Source organism: Mus caroli, chromosome 2, assembly GCF_900094665.2.
Source record: "Mus caroli chromosome 2, CAROLI_EIJ_v1.1, whole genome shotgun sequence".
Taxonomy (NCBI): domain Eukaryota; kingdom Metazoa; phylum Chordata; class Mammalia; order Rodentia; family Muridae; genus Mus; species Mus caroli.
This window is the reverse complement of record NC_034571.1, coordinates 103,793,019-103,812,774: the sequence shown is the minus strand read 5'-3', so window position 1 is coordinate 103,812,774 and position 19,756 is coordinate 103,793,019. Positions and strand designations below refer to the sequence as shown.

Here is a 19,756-nt window from a genome sequence, read left to right as displayed (position 1 = left end):
TTCTTTCTTTCTTTCTTTCTTTCTTTCTTTCTTTCTTCCCTTCCTTCTTTTCCTTAATGTTTATTTATTTGTTTGAGACAGGGTTTCTCTGTGTATCCCTGCCTATTCATAATCTGACTCTGTATACAATGCTGTCAAACTCAAAAGGTCCACCTGGGTATGCTTCCAAGTGCTGGGATTAGAGTGTGCACCAGTGCACCACAACCACCTGGATAGGTTAATATTTTCACAGAATTTCATTTAGTATTACTGTGATATATTTTAGTTTTGACCCACTAGTCCTGAAAAAAAAAGATAGCTCTAATAAGTCTATGTCCTGTTTTTTGTTTTTTGTTTTAGTGGATATTTCATTTATTTACATTTCAAATGTTATCCCCTTTCCTGGTCTCCCCCCACCCAAGCCCTCTATCCTATCACTCCTCCCCTGCTCCTATGAGGGTGTTTCCACACCCACCCACTCCTGCCTCCACACCTTCACATTCCCCTACACTAGGCCATCAAGCCTTCACAGGACCAAGGGCTTCTCCTTCCATTGATGCCCCACAAGGTCATTCTCTGCTACATATGCAGCTGGAGCCATGAATCCCTCCATGTGTACTCCTTGGTTGGTGGTTTAGAACCTGGAAGCTCTGGTTGGTTGACATTGTTGTTCTTCCTATGGAGTTGCCAACCCCTTCAGCTCCTTCAGTCATTTCTCTATCTCCTCCATTGGGGACCGCATGATCAGATCAATGGTTGACTGTAAGCATCCACCTCTGTATATGTCAGGCCCTGGCAGAGCCTCTCAAGAAACAGTTATATCAGGCTCCTGTCAGCATGCACTTCTTGGCATCCACAATAATGTCTGCATTTGGTAACTGTATATGGACTGGATCCCCAGGTGGGGCAGTCCCTGGATGGCCTTTCCTTCAGTCTTTGCTCCACTCCTTGTCTGTTTTTGCTCCCATGAGTACTTTGTTCTCCCTTCTAAGAAGGACTGAAACATCCACAATTTGGCCTTCCTTCTTGAGCTTATATGGTCTTTGAATTGTATCTTGGGTATTCTGTGCTTTTAGGCTAATATCCACTTAACAGTGAGTACATACCATGTGTGTTCTTTTGTGATTGGGATACCTCATTCAGGATGATATTTCTAGTTCCATCCATTTGCCTAAGAATTGCATGAATTCATCGTTTTTAATAGCTGAATAGTAGTCCATTTTTAAAATGTACCAGATTTCCTGTATCCATTCTTCTGTTGAGGGAAATCTGGGTTCTTCCCAATTTCTGGCTATTATAAATAAAACTGCTATGAACATAGTGGAGTATGTATCCTTGTTGTCTGTTGGAGCATCTTTTGGCTATATGTCCAGGAGTGGTATAGCTGGGTATTACTATGTTTTGATGTCTTTCTTGTTAAATAATTTTTCTGAAGTCCAGGGTAAATAATGAGTCTCATTCCCTTAAAGTTTTGGATTATCTATATTTGTCTGTCTGTCTAATGTGTGTGTGTGTGTGTGTGTGTGTCCTAGCAGAACATGTAGAAATTTCTAAGTGGCCCATGTAGAAATCAGGTTTTACATCTACAATGTGTGCTCCAGGAACTGAACGTGGGTGTCAGGTTTGGCAGCAAGCACAACAAACCAAAACAAAAGTATGTAGGGCACTTTACCAGTGACTTTAGTGGTTACCATCCATCACTATAGGATGAAAAAGATTCCATCATTATTTTTTTTGAAAAATCCCAACTGTTAGAATTTTAGATATTGTTTCAGATTTGACAGTTTCCCTCTAGGAGCATGTTTACTTCTGTTTGGCTCATCTTCTTGTCTGTTGACTCAGTAAATCTTCTTGTCTGTTGACTCAGGAAAATAGTTATGGCTTTCAGAATACAAGTGTACATACAATGTCTCCCTTGGGGTGCTCCAAGTCATATTGTCACTGACTCTATTTTTCATAGTACTTCTGATTCTTCTAGCCTTCTATGATCTGATGAGTATGTCTCAGCATTCTTTTTGGGGGTCGCCCCTTCTTTAACTGCTAACTCCATAATCAGACTTTAGTTTCAGCCTCTCCTGAATACTTAGATACTTGATATAAAGTCCTTTTCTCCCTTCTCCTAATCTCATTAATTATGATACTTCCATATTAACACATATTTGAATACTTAGGCGTGTGGGATTCAGTAAGGGTAAATCTGAATATGTATATTGCAAATGCATCAAAGAAGAAAAGAAAGAAAAATAAAGAAAAAAATGTGAAAAGAAAGATTCGGTTTTGACCTCCCTCCAGTCCAAGGTTCATTTCTTAAAGAGTTATAAGAGTTTCCGGCCGGGCGTGGTGGCGCACGCCTTTAATCCCAGCACTCGGGAGGCAGAGGCAGGCGGATTTCTGAGTTCGAGGCCAGCCTGGTCTACAAAGTGAGCTCCAGGACAGCCAGGACTACACAGAGAAACCCTGTCTCGAAAAAAAAAAAAAAAAAAAAAAAAAAAAAGAGTTTCCCCCAACTTCCCCATCAAAATTAACAAAAGCTATATTCCAAGATTCTAGCCTCTGATGATTACAATTAGGAAGAAATACTATAAGTAGTTTTGGTTGGTTTGTTGTTGGTTGGTTGGTTGGTTAGTTGGTTGTTTGGTTGTTTGGTTGATTTGGTTTGGTTTGGTTTGGTTTGGTTTTTGAGACAGTTTCTTACTATGTAACACTGCCTGCCTGGAACTCACTATGTAGATCAGTTTGGTCTTGAACTGATAAATACCCACCTGTCCCTGCTTCATGAGTGCTGACATTAAAGGAATGAGCCAAATTTGGCTCCTTTTTTTTTTTTTCAGTGTAGATTTTGAAATTGAAATTTTTGAATAGTTTTCATTTTGTTGTTATAGATCTACTGCCTAACACACCACAAAGTGTGTGTAAAGTGTCAATCATCTGTTTATTTGTTCTTTCTGAGTTCAGCTGCGTTAGTTGGACAATAAAGTAATTGAACTATATTATCAAAAGCTTTCTTGCAGATTGTTTCAAAGCTCTATTCTGTCAGTGATACCTATGTTAATTTCCTTAAAGATATTTTATCTCCAGAACAGATGAATTACAAAAACAAATGATGATGGGGATGAGCTATAATTAATAGGATAAAGAAAAATAGCTGCTCTTAAGTGTCAGTAATGCCAAAGTTTTGTTTATTTTTGACATATAACCCAGGGATGACATGGTTTCTGTGGGTCCACAGTTGTTAGTTAATAATTATGGCAAAATTGATATTTTTATGTAAGAAAATCTTACTATGTGATTGTGAATACTTTTTAAAAACTTTGTCTAAGCTAATATATGAAATTTGTATTACAAATTAGATCCTACTTATCAGATTGACAGAACTCTAAAAAAATGCTTTATGGTTTTGTTTCCTGGATTTTTTTCAAATATTTTGTTTTCAGAAGCCATAAAAACTGACTGAATCAATGTTTTAGTTCACACTTCTTAAGGTAGAATAATTATATAAGAATTTCTCCAATGTGCATTTTATTTTACTTATGGTTGCTTATGGTTGCTGAGAATTGTATTATGACAGTTGTTAGTTGTTTTTTTAAAAATCAATTATCTGTAGTAATGAGTAGCCTTAATCACATAAATCCAGACTCTGGGATGTGAAGTCAATCAAGACATGTAAGTATAGGCTTTGTCAGAGGTCAAACTGAGTCATAGGGGTACCATCTTAAAATTCAGAAAGCACAAATTAAATAGAGAATATTTTTTAAATAAAGAAACTAATACTTTAAGGACCTAATTTTTGACTGGTGGTGAGATCAAATACAAATTTATAACCAATAGCTAGTTTATTATCAATAACTATATGAATTAATAGAAAGCTAAGAAATAGTTTGGCCATAAATATATTACTCTAGAGAACAGAATTTATATTATCAAAATTTAGAATTCATTTTCTCCCTGAAGTTAAATGCTCATTCAGGATGAGCTAGAATTTGCTCCATGTAAAGAGGTCATAGAATGTTGTAAAATCACTGTGCTGTTATTTGTGGTAAAGACCCTAGATTGATACTAAATTTGCCATCACTATTGTCAACTGATCTTGTTATAATTATTGATATATAGTAAGTTATTCCAAACTCAGCAGCATAGGACAATAATTTTGGGAGGAGCAGGATAGAGATTCAGCAACGAAGGCTAATTTGTTAGGTAGTTTTCCTGGTCCGTGCAGTTATCTGCTGGTAGATAGATAACTATGATCATCTCTTCACTTGCATACTAAAACTCAGGTGAGATTTTGGGAATGGCTCATCTCATTCACAACCTTCATCTTTTCTCATGTCACTTTCTAGATGTGTGCTTTGTGTTTGGGTATAACAGTACAATGGAGATTCTTGCATGACATTTAGCTTGCAAGAATAGAAGTGCTTACCATGCTCCTACATCTGAACTTCCTAGTCTCTTGTTGAGTCACATTGCCCAAGTACAAAGCCAACACCAGAAGCAACTACATCATGATATATGTGGATTCTAGAAGAAATAGCGCACTGGGGACTAGTATACAGATCTCTAGTGAGAAACCTCCATACCAGAAATACTGTAATCTTGATCAGAGTACACAGAAAGCTGAACAGCTCACGTTTAATCCACGTTGCTCCTCAGAATGATTTTACCCAATTAAATATTAGAAATGTAGAGTTCTTCATGATTTCAAATGTGACCTAGATGGAGCTTTTATTGATCCAAAGAGATCTTTCCACACTAGAATCTTCCCACAGAGTTCTTTCATATGCAACATCTTTTCATTTATTTTTGTTTTGTAACATATATATGCTCTCTTTTTCTTTTTAACTGAGAGACCTGAAAAATGGTAAAGGTAGAACACTGATGGGTTTTTTGTTTGGTTTTGGTTTGGTTTGGTTTGGTTCACCTCATGTGTGTCGATGTCTGTGCTTCTTGTAGAATATCCTCGAACCGAATCAGAATGGGAAAACAGCTTTGCCTTGAAGATGTTCCTTTTCCAGTTTGTCAATTTGAACAGTTCTATCTTCTATATTGCATTCTTTTTGGGAAGGTGAGTTAACTTTTCACAAACCACTGTTGCCATGGAGAAAACAAAACACAAACAGCATCCCCATTGACAGTTAGGTAACAGAAGTGGTGAATTCTTGCATTCTGCCTTAGAATATTTTCTAATCATATTTTATATGTTTTCTTCCTCAAGTAACATCTAACAGGTACTACCACTTATATTTTACACACACACACAGCACACACAGAGAGAGAGAGACAGAGACAGAGACAGAGAGAGACAGAGAAACAGAGAGGGAGACAGAGGAGAGAGAAATTACCATGTGTAATTTATCATTTATTACTAATTATTATTTTGCTTAGACAAAAAAATTTTATATATCCCTGAGTTATAATTTTTTGGTGTAGAAACCAGGATAGTTTTATCAGAAATTCGAGGAGGGGAAGTATAAACGTAACAAGCCCTGTTAGCCCTCCACTTGGTGCCATGGGAACATTCAGAAGCTAGAAACATTTTGAACAAAATCGTTCAGTACACTATGAAGGTATTCATTAACCTGACCCACACAATACTAAAATTCTACATAGAAAAAAATATTAAATGTAAGCAGTTTGGTATATCTGCACTTTCCTTACACATTGGGACTGGGCTCATACATCACTTTCTCATTCCGAAGTCAGTTTCTTTGATGTTGTTTAAGCATAGCAAATATCAACTACATGGGACAAATTGCACCAGTGAGTAGGTCTGTCCACCCACACAAGGACTTTGTGTGATGTGTTAGCAGGTGAACTTCACTTAGTTGCTAATGAATTCAAACACTCTTTTACAGATTCGTAGGCCACCCAGGAAAATACAATAAACTTTTTGAGCGGTGGAGACTGGAGGAAGTAAGTAACCCCATGAGAGTGGGTGTGTAGATGGGCATGGATACAGGCCAGTGACTGTGGGAGGTAATGGGATGAGGAGGAAAGATGTCCAAGAGTGTTAGAGACACATTTTGGAAGACAAGAGGTTGCTCTGTTCAAAATGGAAGGAGTTTTATTTATTTAATATAGGATGATATTTTGCAATTAAATACCAATATTCTGGGCTCTTCTCTTATTACATTATAAGTCATATTTGTTTGCTTGCTTTTGTTTGTTTTCTATTTATAAGCCCCACATATATAGCTCCCAAGTATTAATATGTTAGGTTTCCTTTGGTGAAGTAAAAAATTCAGTCTAAAAAAAAAATCTAACATGAACTAGTCATATATAAACCTATGTGCACATGTGCAGAAGTTCATATTTCTTTTTAGGGATGTTATACCTTTTTGGTTTCTTTTTCTTTTAAAATCTTTATTGGATTATTTTATTTATTTACTTTCCAAAAATTCTCCCCTTCCCATTTCCCACTCCCTGAGTTCTTTACCTCCCCACCTCTGAGATGGTGCTCCCCCACCATCCCACCCACCCCCACCAGCATCCTCTTTCTGTGGGGCATCCCCCTTCCATGGGGCATCAAGTTTCCACAGGATTAAGCTCACCCTCTCTCACCAAGGCCATACAAGGCAGTCCTCTGCTATCCAAGTGCCTGAGGCCGTGAACCAGCCCATATACTCTCCTTAGTTTTTGGCTTAATCTCTGGGAGCTCTGAGGGGTCTGGGTTAGATGACACTGTTGTTCTTCCTATGGGGTTGCCATCCCCTTCAGCTCCTTCAGTCCTTCCTCTAACTCTTCTGTATTGGTCCATGACCTCAATTCAATTTTTGGCTGTAAGTATCTCTATTTGTCTTAGTCAGTTCTGGAAGAGCCTCTTTGAGAACAGCCATGTCCTGCTCCTGTCTGGACATACAATATGGCCTCAGTAATGGTGTCAGGATTTGGTGTGCACTCATGGGATGGATCCTAAGTTGAACCTTTTTTTTTTTTTTTTCTGGTGTCTACTTCATTTTTGTCCCTGCATTTCCTTTAGATAAGAACCATTATTGGTTAAAAAATTTGAAGATGGGAGGTTGACCTCCTGCCTCAACTGGGGGCCATATCTACTGGAGATGGCCTGTTCGTGTTCCATCTCCCCACTATTGGGTATTTCAACCAATGTCATCCCCATTGAGTTCTGGCATCTCACATCCCAGGTCTTTGGAATGTTCTAGAAATTCATTCTCCAGGCTCTCTGGGTGTCCCTCCTGTCTTTTCTTATACCTGATTCTGCCCATCATTTTCTCCTCCCTCTTCCCCTCACCCACCCAGTATCATATATTCCTCTGTCTCCTGTGATTATTGTATTCCCCTTCTAAGGTGGTTTCAGGTATCCACACTTGTGCCTTCCTTCTTGTTATTCTCCCTAATCTCTGTGAGTTGTATCATGAGTATTCCAAACTTTTGGGCTAATATCCACTTATCACTGAGGGCATACCATACATGTCCTTTTGGGTCCTGGTAACCTCACTAAGGATGATTTTTCTAGTTTCATCCACTTGCCTGCCAAACTCATGATGTCCTCATTTTTAATAGCTGAATACTATTCCATTGTGTAAATGAACCACATCTTCTGTATCCATTCTTTGGTTGAGGGACATCTGGGTTGTTTCCAGTTTCTGGCTATTACAAATGTAGCTGATATAAACATGGTGGAGCATGTGCCTTTGGGGTATGGTGGAGCATCTTTTGGGCGTATACCAATGAGTGGTATAGATGGGTTTTCAGGTTGAGCTACTTACAATTTTCAGAGGAAATGCCACATTGGTTTACAGAGTTGGTGTACCAATTTAAAATCCCACACCAATGGAGAATGTTCCTATTTCTCCACATCCTCACCAGAATGTTCTGTCCCTTGAGTTTTTGATCTTAGCCATTCTGATTGCTGTAAGGTGAATTCTCAGAATGGTTTTGATTTGCATTTCCCTCATGACTGAGGATTTTAAACTTTTCTTTAAGTTCTTCTTAGCCATTTGAGATTCCTCTGTTAAAATTTCTTTGTTTAGGCCTATATCCTATTTTTTAATTGGATTATTTGGTTTTTAGAAATCTAAATTCTTGCGTTCTCTGTATATTTTGGATATTAGCCCTCTATGGAATGCAGGATTAGTGGAGATCTTTTCCCAATCTGTAGGTTGCCATTTTGTCCTATTGACAGGTTTTTTTTTTTTTAGTTTTTTTTTTTTTTTTTTTTTTGGTCTTACAGGAGCTTTTCAGTTTCATGAGGCCCCATTTGTCAATTATTGATCTTAGAGCCTGAGCTATTGGTGTTCTATTCAGGAAACTTTTCCCTTTGTCAATGTGTTCAAGTTTATTTTCCACTTCTTCTAGATTCAATGTAATGTTTTGGTTTTTTTTTATTTATTTACATTTTAAATGTTATCCCTTTTCCGGGTTTCCCCTCTGAAAACCAACTATCCCCTCCCCAATCCCCCTGCTCACCAACCCACTCACTTCCACTTCCTGGCCCTGGCATTCCCTTACACTGGGGCATAGAGCCTCCACAGAACCATGGGCCTCAATCCATTGATAACCAACTAGGCCATCCTCTGATACATATGCAGAGAGATCCATGAGTCCCACTATGTGTTTTCTTTGGTTGGTGGTTTAGTCCCAGGGAGCTTCGGGGGTACTGGTTAGTTCATATTGTTGTTCCTTCTATGGGGCTGCAAACCCCTTCAGCTCCTTGTGTACTTTCTCTAGCTTTTTCATTGGGGACTCTGTGCTCAGTTCAATGCCTAAGAATTTCATAAATTCATTGTTTTTAATAACTGAGCAGTACTCCATTGTGTAAATGTACCACCTTTTCTATATCTATTCTTTTGTTGAGGGACATCTGGGTTCTTTCTAGCTTCAGACTATTATAAATAAGGCTGCTATGAACATAGTGGAGAATGTATCCTTATTACATGTTGGAGGGTCTTCTGGGTATATGCCCAAGAGTGATATTGCTGGGTCCTCAGGTAGTACTATGTCCAGTTGTCTGAGGAGCTGCCAAACTGATTGCAATCCCACCAGCCATGGAGGAGTGTTCCTCTTTCTCCACAACCTGGACAGCATCTGTTGTCACCTGAGTTTTTGATCTTAGCCATTCTGACTTGTATCAGGTTTTATGTGGAGGTCATTGACCCCCTTTGACTTGAGCTTTGAAAGAAGAGATAAATATGGATCAATTTGCAGTCTTCTACATGCAGACAGCCAAGTAGACCAGCACCATTTGTTGAAGATGCTTTCTTTTTTCTACTGAATATTTTTGGCATTTTTTTTTCAAAAATCAAGTGAACATAAGTGTGTGGGTTTATTTCTGGGTCTTCAATTTCCTTCCATTGATCAACCTGTCCGTTTCAGTACCAATATCATGTGGCATTTTTCACTATTTCTCTGTAGTACAGCTTGAGTCCTGGGATGGTGATTTCCCCCAGTTCTTTTTATTGTTGAGATTTTTTTTTTGCTATCCTAGATTTTCTGTTTGTTTGTTTGTTTGTTTGTTTGTTTTTCCATTTAAAATTAAGAATTACTATTTCCATGTCTGTGAAGAATTGTGTTTGAATTTTGATTGGGATTGCATTGAATCTATATATTACTTTTGGTAGGATGGCCGTATTTACTATGTTAATCCTTCCAGTCCATGAGCATGAGAGATCTTTCTATCTTCTGAGGTCGCCTTTGATTTCTTTCTTCAGAGATTTGAAACTTTTGTCATACAGATCTTACACTTGTTTGGTTAGAGTCACACCAAGATATTTTATATTATTTGTGGTGATTGTGAAAGGTGTTGCTTCCCTAATTTCTTTCTCAGCCCATTTATCATTTGAATAAAAGAAGGCTACTGATTTGTTTGTGTTAACTTCATTTCAAGGCACTTTCCTGGAGTTTTTTATTAGCTGTAGGAATTCTCAGGTAGAAATTTTCCTTCAGTCACTTATGTATGCTATCATATCATCTGCAAATAGTAATACCTTGAATTCTTTTTCAATTTTTATCCACTTGATCTTCTTTTGTTGTCTTATTGCTCTAGCTAGAACTTTGAGAACTACATTGAACTACATTGAATAGATAGGGAGAGTGGGCAGCTTTGTCTTGTCCCTGATTTTAGTGAAATTGCTTTAAGTTTCTCTCCATTTAACTTGATGTTGGTTGTTTATTTACTGTATATTGCTATTATTATGTTTACATATGTAGCTTGAATTCCAGATTTCTAAAATATTTTTAACATGAAGGGATATTGTATTTTGTCAAAGTCTTTTTCAGCATCTAAGACAATGAGTTTGTTTATATACTGGATTACTTTAGTGCATTTTTGTATATTGAACCATTTCTGCATCCCTGTAATGAAGCCTACTTGGTCATGGTGAATGATGGTTTTGATGTGTTGTTGGATTTGGTTTGCAAGAATTTTTAGTAGTTTTGCATTGATATTCATAAGCAAAATTGGTCTGAAGTTAGTTCTCTTTCTTTCTTGGTCTTTTTGTGGTTTAGGTATCAGAGTAACTGTGGCTTCATAGAATGAATTAGGTAGTGTTCCTTCTTTTTCTATTTTGTGGAATTGTTTGAAGAATATTGGTATTAGGTGTTTGGTTGGGAAATTTTTAATGACTGCTTCTATTTTCTTAGAGGTTATCTACTGTTTAGAGTGTTTACCTGCTCTTGATTTAATTTTGGTATGTGCTATCTGTCTAGAAAAATCACCTGTTCTATCTATACTTTTCCAGTTTTGTTGAATATAGGCTTTTGTAGTAGGATATGATTATTTTTTTAAATTCCCTCAGTTTCTGTTTCTACCTTTTCCTTTCTGATTTTGTCAATTTGGACTTGTTGAATTTCTCAAAGAACAAGTGTTTGGTTTTGTTGATTCTTTGTATCATTCTTTTTGTTTCTAATTGGTTGATTTCAGCCCTGAGTTTGATTATTTTTGGCCATATACTCATAGTGGGTGTGTTTGCTTCTTTTAGTTCTAGTGCTTTCAGATATGCTATTAGGTTGTAGGATCTCTCCAGTTACCTTAAGAAGGCACTTAGTGGTATGAATTTTACTTTTAGCATTGCTTTTGTTGTGTCCCATCAGTTTGGGTACTCTGTGTCTTCATTTTCATTGAATTCTTGAAAGACTTTAATTTCTTTCTTCATTTTTTCCCTGACAAAAGTTATAAATGTGTAGAGAGTTGTTCAGAGTATGTGTACTTTCTTTTGTTTTTGTTGTTATTGAAATCAAGCCTTAGTCCATGGTGATCTAATAGTATACATGGGATTATTTCAATAATCTTATATCTGTTGACACCTGTGACTAATTTTATGTTCAGTTTTGGAGAAGATACCATGAAGTGCTGAGAAGAAGGTATATTCTTTATTTCTTTATTGATTTATAATACATATAGCACATGCAAACAAGATGAAAATAGGATTTCTGCATCTTATGAGCCTTCCCTTAAGTTTAAAAATTATCCTCCAAACAGTAGCACTTTCTAGAGTGAGAAGTCTCTGTCAGACTTTTGCCATTATACTTGTCTTAAATGACAGTGCTCTTATTGAACTTCAGTATTGATATTATCCTACAAATTTTCTTCTCAATTCTAGGATCATAAAATAATTTTTATTTATCTTATTTTCTAATATGGTGATATTTACCAATTCAAAACTTACTTTTGTGCTAAGAATGATAAAATATTTCTACTAAATAGAAGCTTTGCATTTAATAGCTAAAGCAGCGTCTATATTTGTTGAAGCTTATATCTTATAATTATGTCTATGTCTGATCACTTTCCCCTGATCAGAATTTTGTTCCTTCTCTCAACGAAAGTGACATTAATAATGATTCCATTCAAAGAAACCCAGTTAATATGTGGTGGTTTCGATATGAGGTTATAATGTAGAAGGAGTTAAGAAAAGATTACAAAAGAAAAAATGAAGGGAAAGATAATTCTAATCTCTATACAAAGTCCCTCAAAATTACCAGAAGCCCCCACTGGTGATTTCTTTCTAGACCATTTGAAATTTTTCTTTGTACATGGATGACACCTATAACTTCCTCACAATTCCTGCTTTACAATAAAAAAGCTGGGCTCAAATGTTCTTTTCCATTACAACTTGTTCTTTTCTTTTAATTTATCATTCATGACTATCTGGTTCTCCATGCTAAAATGGTAGTAGTAATAATTAGGTTACCAAGTTATTTATAGATAGGAGTTAATTTACAAAGCACAATAAACACAACCCTGGCCTAAGGAATAATCGTCACAAATTGTTGTTGATACTTTATCACTGTTTTGGTACCATGGCTGTACTATTCTATGGCCAAAGACAAAAACTAAGTGTCATTATACATTCCTATAACCTTAGCATTTGAGAGCAGAAAACTGAAGATGTCAAGCTGCATGCAAATCCTGAGTGCCTAATGAATCCCAGACTACATGGGCAGTTATAAATAAGACACTGGGAGGGGGCAGATGGACACTGAGAACATGACAACCCTGAGATTGCCTGGAAGTCTCAAGTTTTTCAGTTTTCTTTTGCTCTGGTTATAGATATGTCTGTTAGTTTGTTTTTACTGTTATTTATAGCCAAGAATGATGCAGACAACCAACAAAAGTCTGGTCACCCACTTAGTAATTTAAGGAGTACTTCAATCAGGGTGGCTCAACTGGGTGAGTTAAGAAACCTAAAGTGGCAACAGAGGAGTCATAGCCATGTAGATGCACATTGATGCTCTTTTTTTATAATTTAATTTTATTGGTAATTCATTTTTTACACTCCATCCCCGCCCCCTCCCCTCTTACCCTCCAACTGCTCCACATCCCACATCTCCTCCCCACCACTCCCCATCTCCAAATGGATGCCCCCACCCTCCACCCCATCTGACCTCTAAACTCCTTGGGGCCTCCAGTCTCTTGAGGGTTAGGTGCATCATCTCTGAATGGACATAGACCTAGAAGTCCTCTACTATATGTGTGTTGGGAGCCTCATATCAGCTGGTGTGTGCTGTCTGTTTGGTGGCCCGTGTCCGTTTGGTGGCCCGGTGTTTGAAAGATCTCCAGGGTCCAGATAAATTAAAACAGCTGATCCTCCTATAAGATTGTCCTTCTCCTCAAATTCTTTCAGCCTTCCTTAATTCAACAACAGGGGTCAGCTGTTTCTGTCCATTGGTTGGATGCAAATATCTGCATTTGACTCTTTCAGCTGCTTGTTGGGTCTTTCAGAGGGCAGTCATGATAGATCTCTTTATGTGAGCACTCCATAGCCTCAGTAATAGCATCAGGCCTTGGACCTCCCCTTTGAGCTGGATCCCACTTTGGGCCTGTCACTGGACCTTCTTTTCCTCAGGCTTCTCCCAATTTCCATCCCTGAATTCTTTCAGACAGGAACAATTATGGGTCAGAAGTGTGAATGTGGAATGGCAACCCCATTCCTCACTTAATGTCCTGTCTTCCTGCTGGAAGTGGGCTCTATAAGTTCCCTCTCCCTACTGTTGGGTATTTCATCAAAGATCTGTCCCTGTGAGTCCTGGTATTCTCTCACCTCCCAGGTTTCTGGTGCACTATGGGGGGTCCCCCTGATGCCCTTTTAAGAGGCATTATCACTTATAGTATTCAAATGTATTCTCATCATAATTATTTTATTATTAATTATGAAATTGTGAGAAGTATTGATAAATTCTTGAAAGTCCTAGAAAAATAATTATAATACTGGTATCACAATAATGTCTCATAACCCTCCTCTGCATTTTCCATTATAGATGTGATATGCAGTAGCTATGTTTAGCACAAAGGACTGAAAGTTCTAGGAAAAAATAAAGTTAGGATTGTAATTTATTATGCACCTTAAAAATCTCCAATTATAAAGTATGAAAATTAAAGATAAGTATTGACTCTAAATTCCTTCTCATAAGAAGCAAATATGAACACAAACTTTATGGTGGACCTCTAATGAAGGGACTGCAATGGTTGTTTGGTAGCATTAATTATCATGTAGAATAGGATGTTATCAGAAATGAACAAATGTTTTGTTCTTAGATTCTAGTAGTCTATGTGATTAAATTCCAATTTGGTAAGACTTTATCTGGGACCCTTAGCTCCTTCCTTTTATTACTGGTAATAGGATGAGGTAGTATATACTCTCATTTGTGAAATTAAATTAATTTTTCATTTCAATCAAAAGGTAAAATTGATAAAATCAGTATAAAGAAAGAAAATGATACAATTTGTCAGAACCTTTAAGAAGTGGCTATATTTATGACTCTCACTATAGTTAGGTGATAACTCACAAAATATCATGTAATTCAACTTCAAAAACAACAATGTAATTCATTATTACATTGTTCTAAATTGCTGACATTTAGCAACACTTACTACATGCTGACATATTCCAGCAATCGTTACTAAGTGCTCTTTCTATATAATTTATTAAATCCTCATAACAATTATTTCTATTATTACTACTACTAATTATTATTATTATTATTATTATTATTTAGTAGTAGTAGTAGTAATAATGAGTGAACAAAAGTAGAGTATTTTTATATTTTGCCTAAAGTTGCAAACCTGATGAATTTATGATTTGAACAAAACAAGCATAGCTTCAACGTCTTGCTCTGCACACTGTTTTCCAGCCACCACTGGGACAGCATGTGAGCACAGCCATAAAAGTCCATTTTCTGGGATCACACAAATGAGCTGACTTTAGAGTAAAAATCCTAAAGTAGGTAAAATGGAGGAGGATCATGGAGTTGGACAGTCCTGTGTATTCCCTAGCATCTTCAAAATATCGATAGTGACTACAGACTCTAAGCCTCCCTTCATTCTCCATAAACACATTCTTATCACAAAAGGAGAAAATATGTGAAAACATTGAATTTTGTTTTGCTCATAAATGCCTAGATCTTTCACATATCCATCCTTGCCCATTTATACATTCTAAGTATATGTTATCAAATGAAGTTTAGAGTATTTAAGGACTCGCTTTAACTCAAGGCTATAAATATATGAATTTGACAAACTAAAACGATTGTTCTTTGTTGTTCTCTATGGAATACATAAAGAGATTTATAAATTACAAATCCTTCCAGGCTCAATTTTAATATATTCATTATTGACCTGCCCTTTAATTTTGGCCTATGCTTTACAGAAATGACTCAGTCATGTATTTTATATGCTATGACTACTCTCCAAGGCAACTGATGTATTTTGTAAATAGAATATATCTTTGACATGATGATTGTGGGAGGAGACTAGAGTCTTTGTTCGTCAGGCTCTGAGCATGTCAATTTGCCCTCAAGTCTCTCTGCAAAATTGAAGAGCAATCTCACCGAACTGTGATGTCCCCTGTTATCTTAGTGATTCAGTTATACACACTACACACAGCACATTTATGATATAAAGTGAGAAAGAGTTTAGTTGTCATGCATTCATGCTAAAAAGAACTGTGCTGGGATGATAGACTCTCGGCCCTGCTGTGCAATGAGCACAGCCATGGGCACACCTACTCTCTGGTTCAGATTATTGAGCCACTGGGCTGGAACAGGAAAAGCAGGCTCTTTTATGTCTTAATTATTTATTCCTTTTGAAGTCCCACTAGTACCAATTTGACAGAAATAGAAACTACGGATCAAAGCCACAGAAATAATCATCCCTATGAGCAGGACATGATCCCATTTCTAAAAATGCAGACCTACATTCTCCACCTGAATGGCTTTTATAGTGCAGTTTCCCCAGCACACATGATTGTTGGGCTCAATTAAGTGTGTGTGTGTATGTGTGTGTGTGTGTATGTGTAGATATGTGTGTGTGTCTGTGTGTATCTGTGTGTCTGCATGTGTGTATCTGTGTGTGTGCATGTGCTTCATGCCAACTGAATGGAAATCTAAACAACAGCAAAAATTAGCACAGAAGAAAATCTTCACATAAACTCAGAAAAGGAGACCTGAATGTTCCAGTGATTTTCAAAATCTCTCAAAGTTACAAAATAACAAAAAACAAACAAATGAACAAAACCTGTTCCAAAAAGTAGAAAATGGTGAGACATGAAAGATATGCAATGCAGTATGCTGATTGCATTGTTCAACAATTGAGAAGAAGGGGGAATGAAAGTGGAGACTGTAATTTACTTCATTACAAGGCACTGCTGCTGATTCTTTATCTTTGGGCTAGAGGGGAAGGAATCTATTGGAACTTGTTAAAATGTCTGAAAATATTTCAGAAAATCTAAAAGTATTTGAAAATAGAGTTTCCTAGAAACAAAATCATAAACACTGTGTCAGAATTATTTTTTCTAATGCCGTACTATTTATAGATATAGAACACATGTTAGCAGTCATTACTGAACATGCTTGACACTGAAAGACAGTCAGTGCCCACTAAAAGCTAACTCAAATCCCACCATGGTTATTCAAAGCTTTCCCCAATATCATTGTACCTGTTTCCATTTTTACATTAGAAAATGGGACCCAGATGTACAATTTACTTTGCAATTTAAAGTTGGAGCTGTTTGAGCCAGCCTGGTGGGTAGGAGAGCAAGCTCCTTATGGCTCTCCTTGTTCTATTTCAGTGCCATCCTAGTGGCTGTCTGATAGACCTCTGCCTCCAGATGGGAGTCATCATGTTTTTGAAGCAAATATGGAACAACTTCATGGAGCTGGGATATCCGTGAGCATGCTGACTTTAGATGGGTCTTATATACAGTTATAATTTGGGGTTCATGAACAGTGATATGATTGGTCAACTACCATTCTGATCCTGACTAAATATGTGACTGCCCATAAGTTTTGGCTTTCTGGGACTTAATTTTTCACATGTCTAAGGAAAGATAAATGGTGAGTTCACCTTCAGAAACACCCTTTTGGGGCTGAAGGAATGAATGTGTAAAGAATATTAGTTATTTCTCAACTATTCTCAAGACAGGGTCTCAAAAATAAAAATGACTTTTTGGTGTCTCAGAGCTATCAACAAATGTAAGGTGCTGGTGACATTATTGTTAAATAAAAGGTGCCTCCTTTCCTTCTAACATAATACATCAAGTTAGAAGAGGTTGGAAAGAACAAAGTTTGATAGTCCTATATAATGCTTCCTCTCCCCACCTCTTCAAAAATCACTAGAAGCAAATCGACATGAAAATTTCCTCTGGGGAGGGCATTTACCTATGAGGGGGAAACTGATTAGCTGATTGATGATATAAATTGATAAATTATTCATAAATTAGTGATATAAAATGGGTTGTTCACACAATTTTACTTTCATTCTTTTTTCATATCTTCCTATAAATGACACTCCTGAGCCACTGACCTAGTGATGGAGAAGGCATATAAACACAGCAGCCTGCTGAGCAGTGGTTAAACTACAGTGGGACTTAGAGCATGGATTCAGAACTACCTACCTTTGGCCTCAATTCCTTGATAATCCTGATTAGAGTTCATGTCACCACTCTGATGTCTTTTTTTCCTTCATTTGTGAAACAGGAAATTTGCAAAAGAAGAATGAAATAACCCAATATAATTTAAAATTAAATTTTAAATAACAAAATACTTGTGAGGAGTGTATATTATATACATATGTGCATATGTATTGATATATTTAAGCTATATACTGGGTGGTGGTGGCATCTGCCTTTAATCCCAGCACTTGGGAGGTAGAGGCAGGCAGATTTCTGAGTTCGAGCCCAGCCTGATCTACAGAGTGAATTCCAGGAATTCACAGAGCTACACAGAGAAACCCTATCTTGAAAAACCAAAAATAAAAAAAATAAAATAAATATTTAAGTTATATAACAAATTCAAAGAAATCTCTTCTAAATAAAAACTGCATGATGTATTAAAGGCTAGGGTCCCTCCTGTATTTGCTATATATCCCTTCTTCTCCTTTGCTTACCACTTTTTAATGTAGGGGATGGGAAAGTATCCTATGAACACAACTGAGGAAATGAGACATCAAGAGTATGACATAGGGTTGACTCTTTCAGGAGCATATCATAAAACCCAGCAGGGTGCAACTGTAGCCACTGTAGCATAGAAAAGGATTCTTTGCATCATCATCATCATCATGAACAGTCTGCTATATTCGTTAGACATGTCAGATACCCATTTTAATGGTGAGCTTGTCCAGGTGGTAAGCCTGAATTACATACACCAAATACTGAAGGAAAAATAGCAGGAGATCTTCCACTTGTGCTTTTCCTTGTTTCTTTTTTTTTCCACTTGTGTGTTTTTCAAGGACTCAGGCAAAGGGTTTTTCAGGTAAAAACTTAGCAAGAACTAATGGTTAGAACAACAATATGAACTAATCAGTACCCCCAGAGCTCGTATCTCTAGTTGCATATGTAGCAGAAGATGGCCTAGTCGGCCATCACTGGAAAGAGAGGCCCCCTGGTCTTGCAAACTTTATATGCCCAGTACAGGGGAACCAGGGCCAAGAAGCAGGCGTGCGTGGGTAGGGGAGCAGGGCGGAGGGAGGGTATAGGGAACTTTTGGGATAGCATCTGAAATGTATATAAAGAAAATATCTAGTAAGAAAAAAAAGAATTAATGGATCACCAAAGCAGTAGTTTGGAAAAAAAAAAGTATTTTTTTTTATTTACTTCACAAATGTTACCCCTACTTCCTGATTCCCCTCCCAGAGTTCTTCTCACTATCTTCCCTCCCCTTTGTCTCTGAGAGAGTGCTTCACGAGTGCACAGACAAACACAAACATACACACACACACACACACACACACACACTCCTGGCATGCATATGCTCCTAATCTGGCACATCACTACGGGATTAGGCACATCCTCTCCCACTGAGGCCAAACACTGCAGTCCTCTGCTCCATATGTGCTGGAGGCCTCAGATCAGCCTGTGTATGCTCTTTGGTTTTTCCCTCAGTCTCTGGGAGCTCCCAGGGTCCCAGTTAGTTGACACTGTTGGGCTTCCAGATGTCCATTCAGTTAAAAACCTTAAAATTGACATAAGCACGCTGTGTAGATTGTAATATGTATGCCCTTTCACATCTTCATGAGTCTCCAAAAGGGACCTCCATGGGATGCTGAATGGACTACTTCTTATTCCAACAGATTCTGAATCTGCAATGAGTTAAAATTGAGCCTTGGGTTCTTGTCACTGGGTTGTGAAATATTCCATTGTCCTAGAGCATCTTGTTCTCATATTCTTAAGTCATTTGTCATACAAAAGCCCCTTACATTGCATACCAGGCTATATCTAGGCTTCATAGTATCATTCCCAGGCCGGAGATAAGAGTATTTTTATTTCAATTTCCAGATGCCAGATGATGACTCATGCAAGCATAGCTATGGCCCGACAATTCTTCTTAACTATAGTAGCAGAATGCCTTTATTAGTGTTCCTGTATATAGCTCAAAGAAGTGAAGTTATTTGACAAAGTCTCACATACAATGCATGACAGAATGGAGACCAAAACTCAGGCCTGATATTTCACACAGAGCATAATTGCATCCAGTTCCACATGAGCAGCCCCCAAAATGATGGAGGGTAAGCGATGGGGGGCTCAGGCCTTGACAACAGACAACATAAGAGTTCTTACAGATAGAGATAGGAGAAATGAATTCAGCCTAATCGACATCAAAGAATGACTCAGTTTATGGGCAATGGATTCCTAATAAATATCCAGATGTTTGGAAGGCCTTAGAGAGCGCTAAAATGATAAGAATTTTGCTAAACCTTTTTAATTCAACTTTATAGTTGTAAAGTTCAGACTTAATTTTTACTTATTCAAGAGTTAACGCCATTTACTATCTTCAGTTCCAGGAATACTTGACATAACTAGTGATTAGTTGAAATTTGTTATTTCTTTTTTTTTTT

General features: G+C 37.3%; 1 protein-coding gene across 3 annotated transcripts in view; it reads left to right on the top strand.

The window, feature by feature from the left end:
* Ano3 (anoctamin 3) overlaps nt 1–19,756 on the top strand; it is a 284,964-nt gene that overhangs the window by 252,989 nt on the left and 12,219 nt on the right. For all 3 annotated transcript variants that reach the window (XM_021184432.2, XM_021184438.2, XM_029474347.1), the window contains 3 exons: nt 4,927–5,038; nt 5,829–5,886; nt 16,494–16,591. In XM_021184432.2, the coding sequence (XP_021040091.1) occupies nt 4,927–5,038; nt 5,829–5,886; nt 16,494–16,591 (268 nt within the window). The remainder of the gene's footprint in view (nt 1–4,926; nt 5,039–5,828; nt 5,887–16,493; nt 16,592–19,756) is intronic.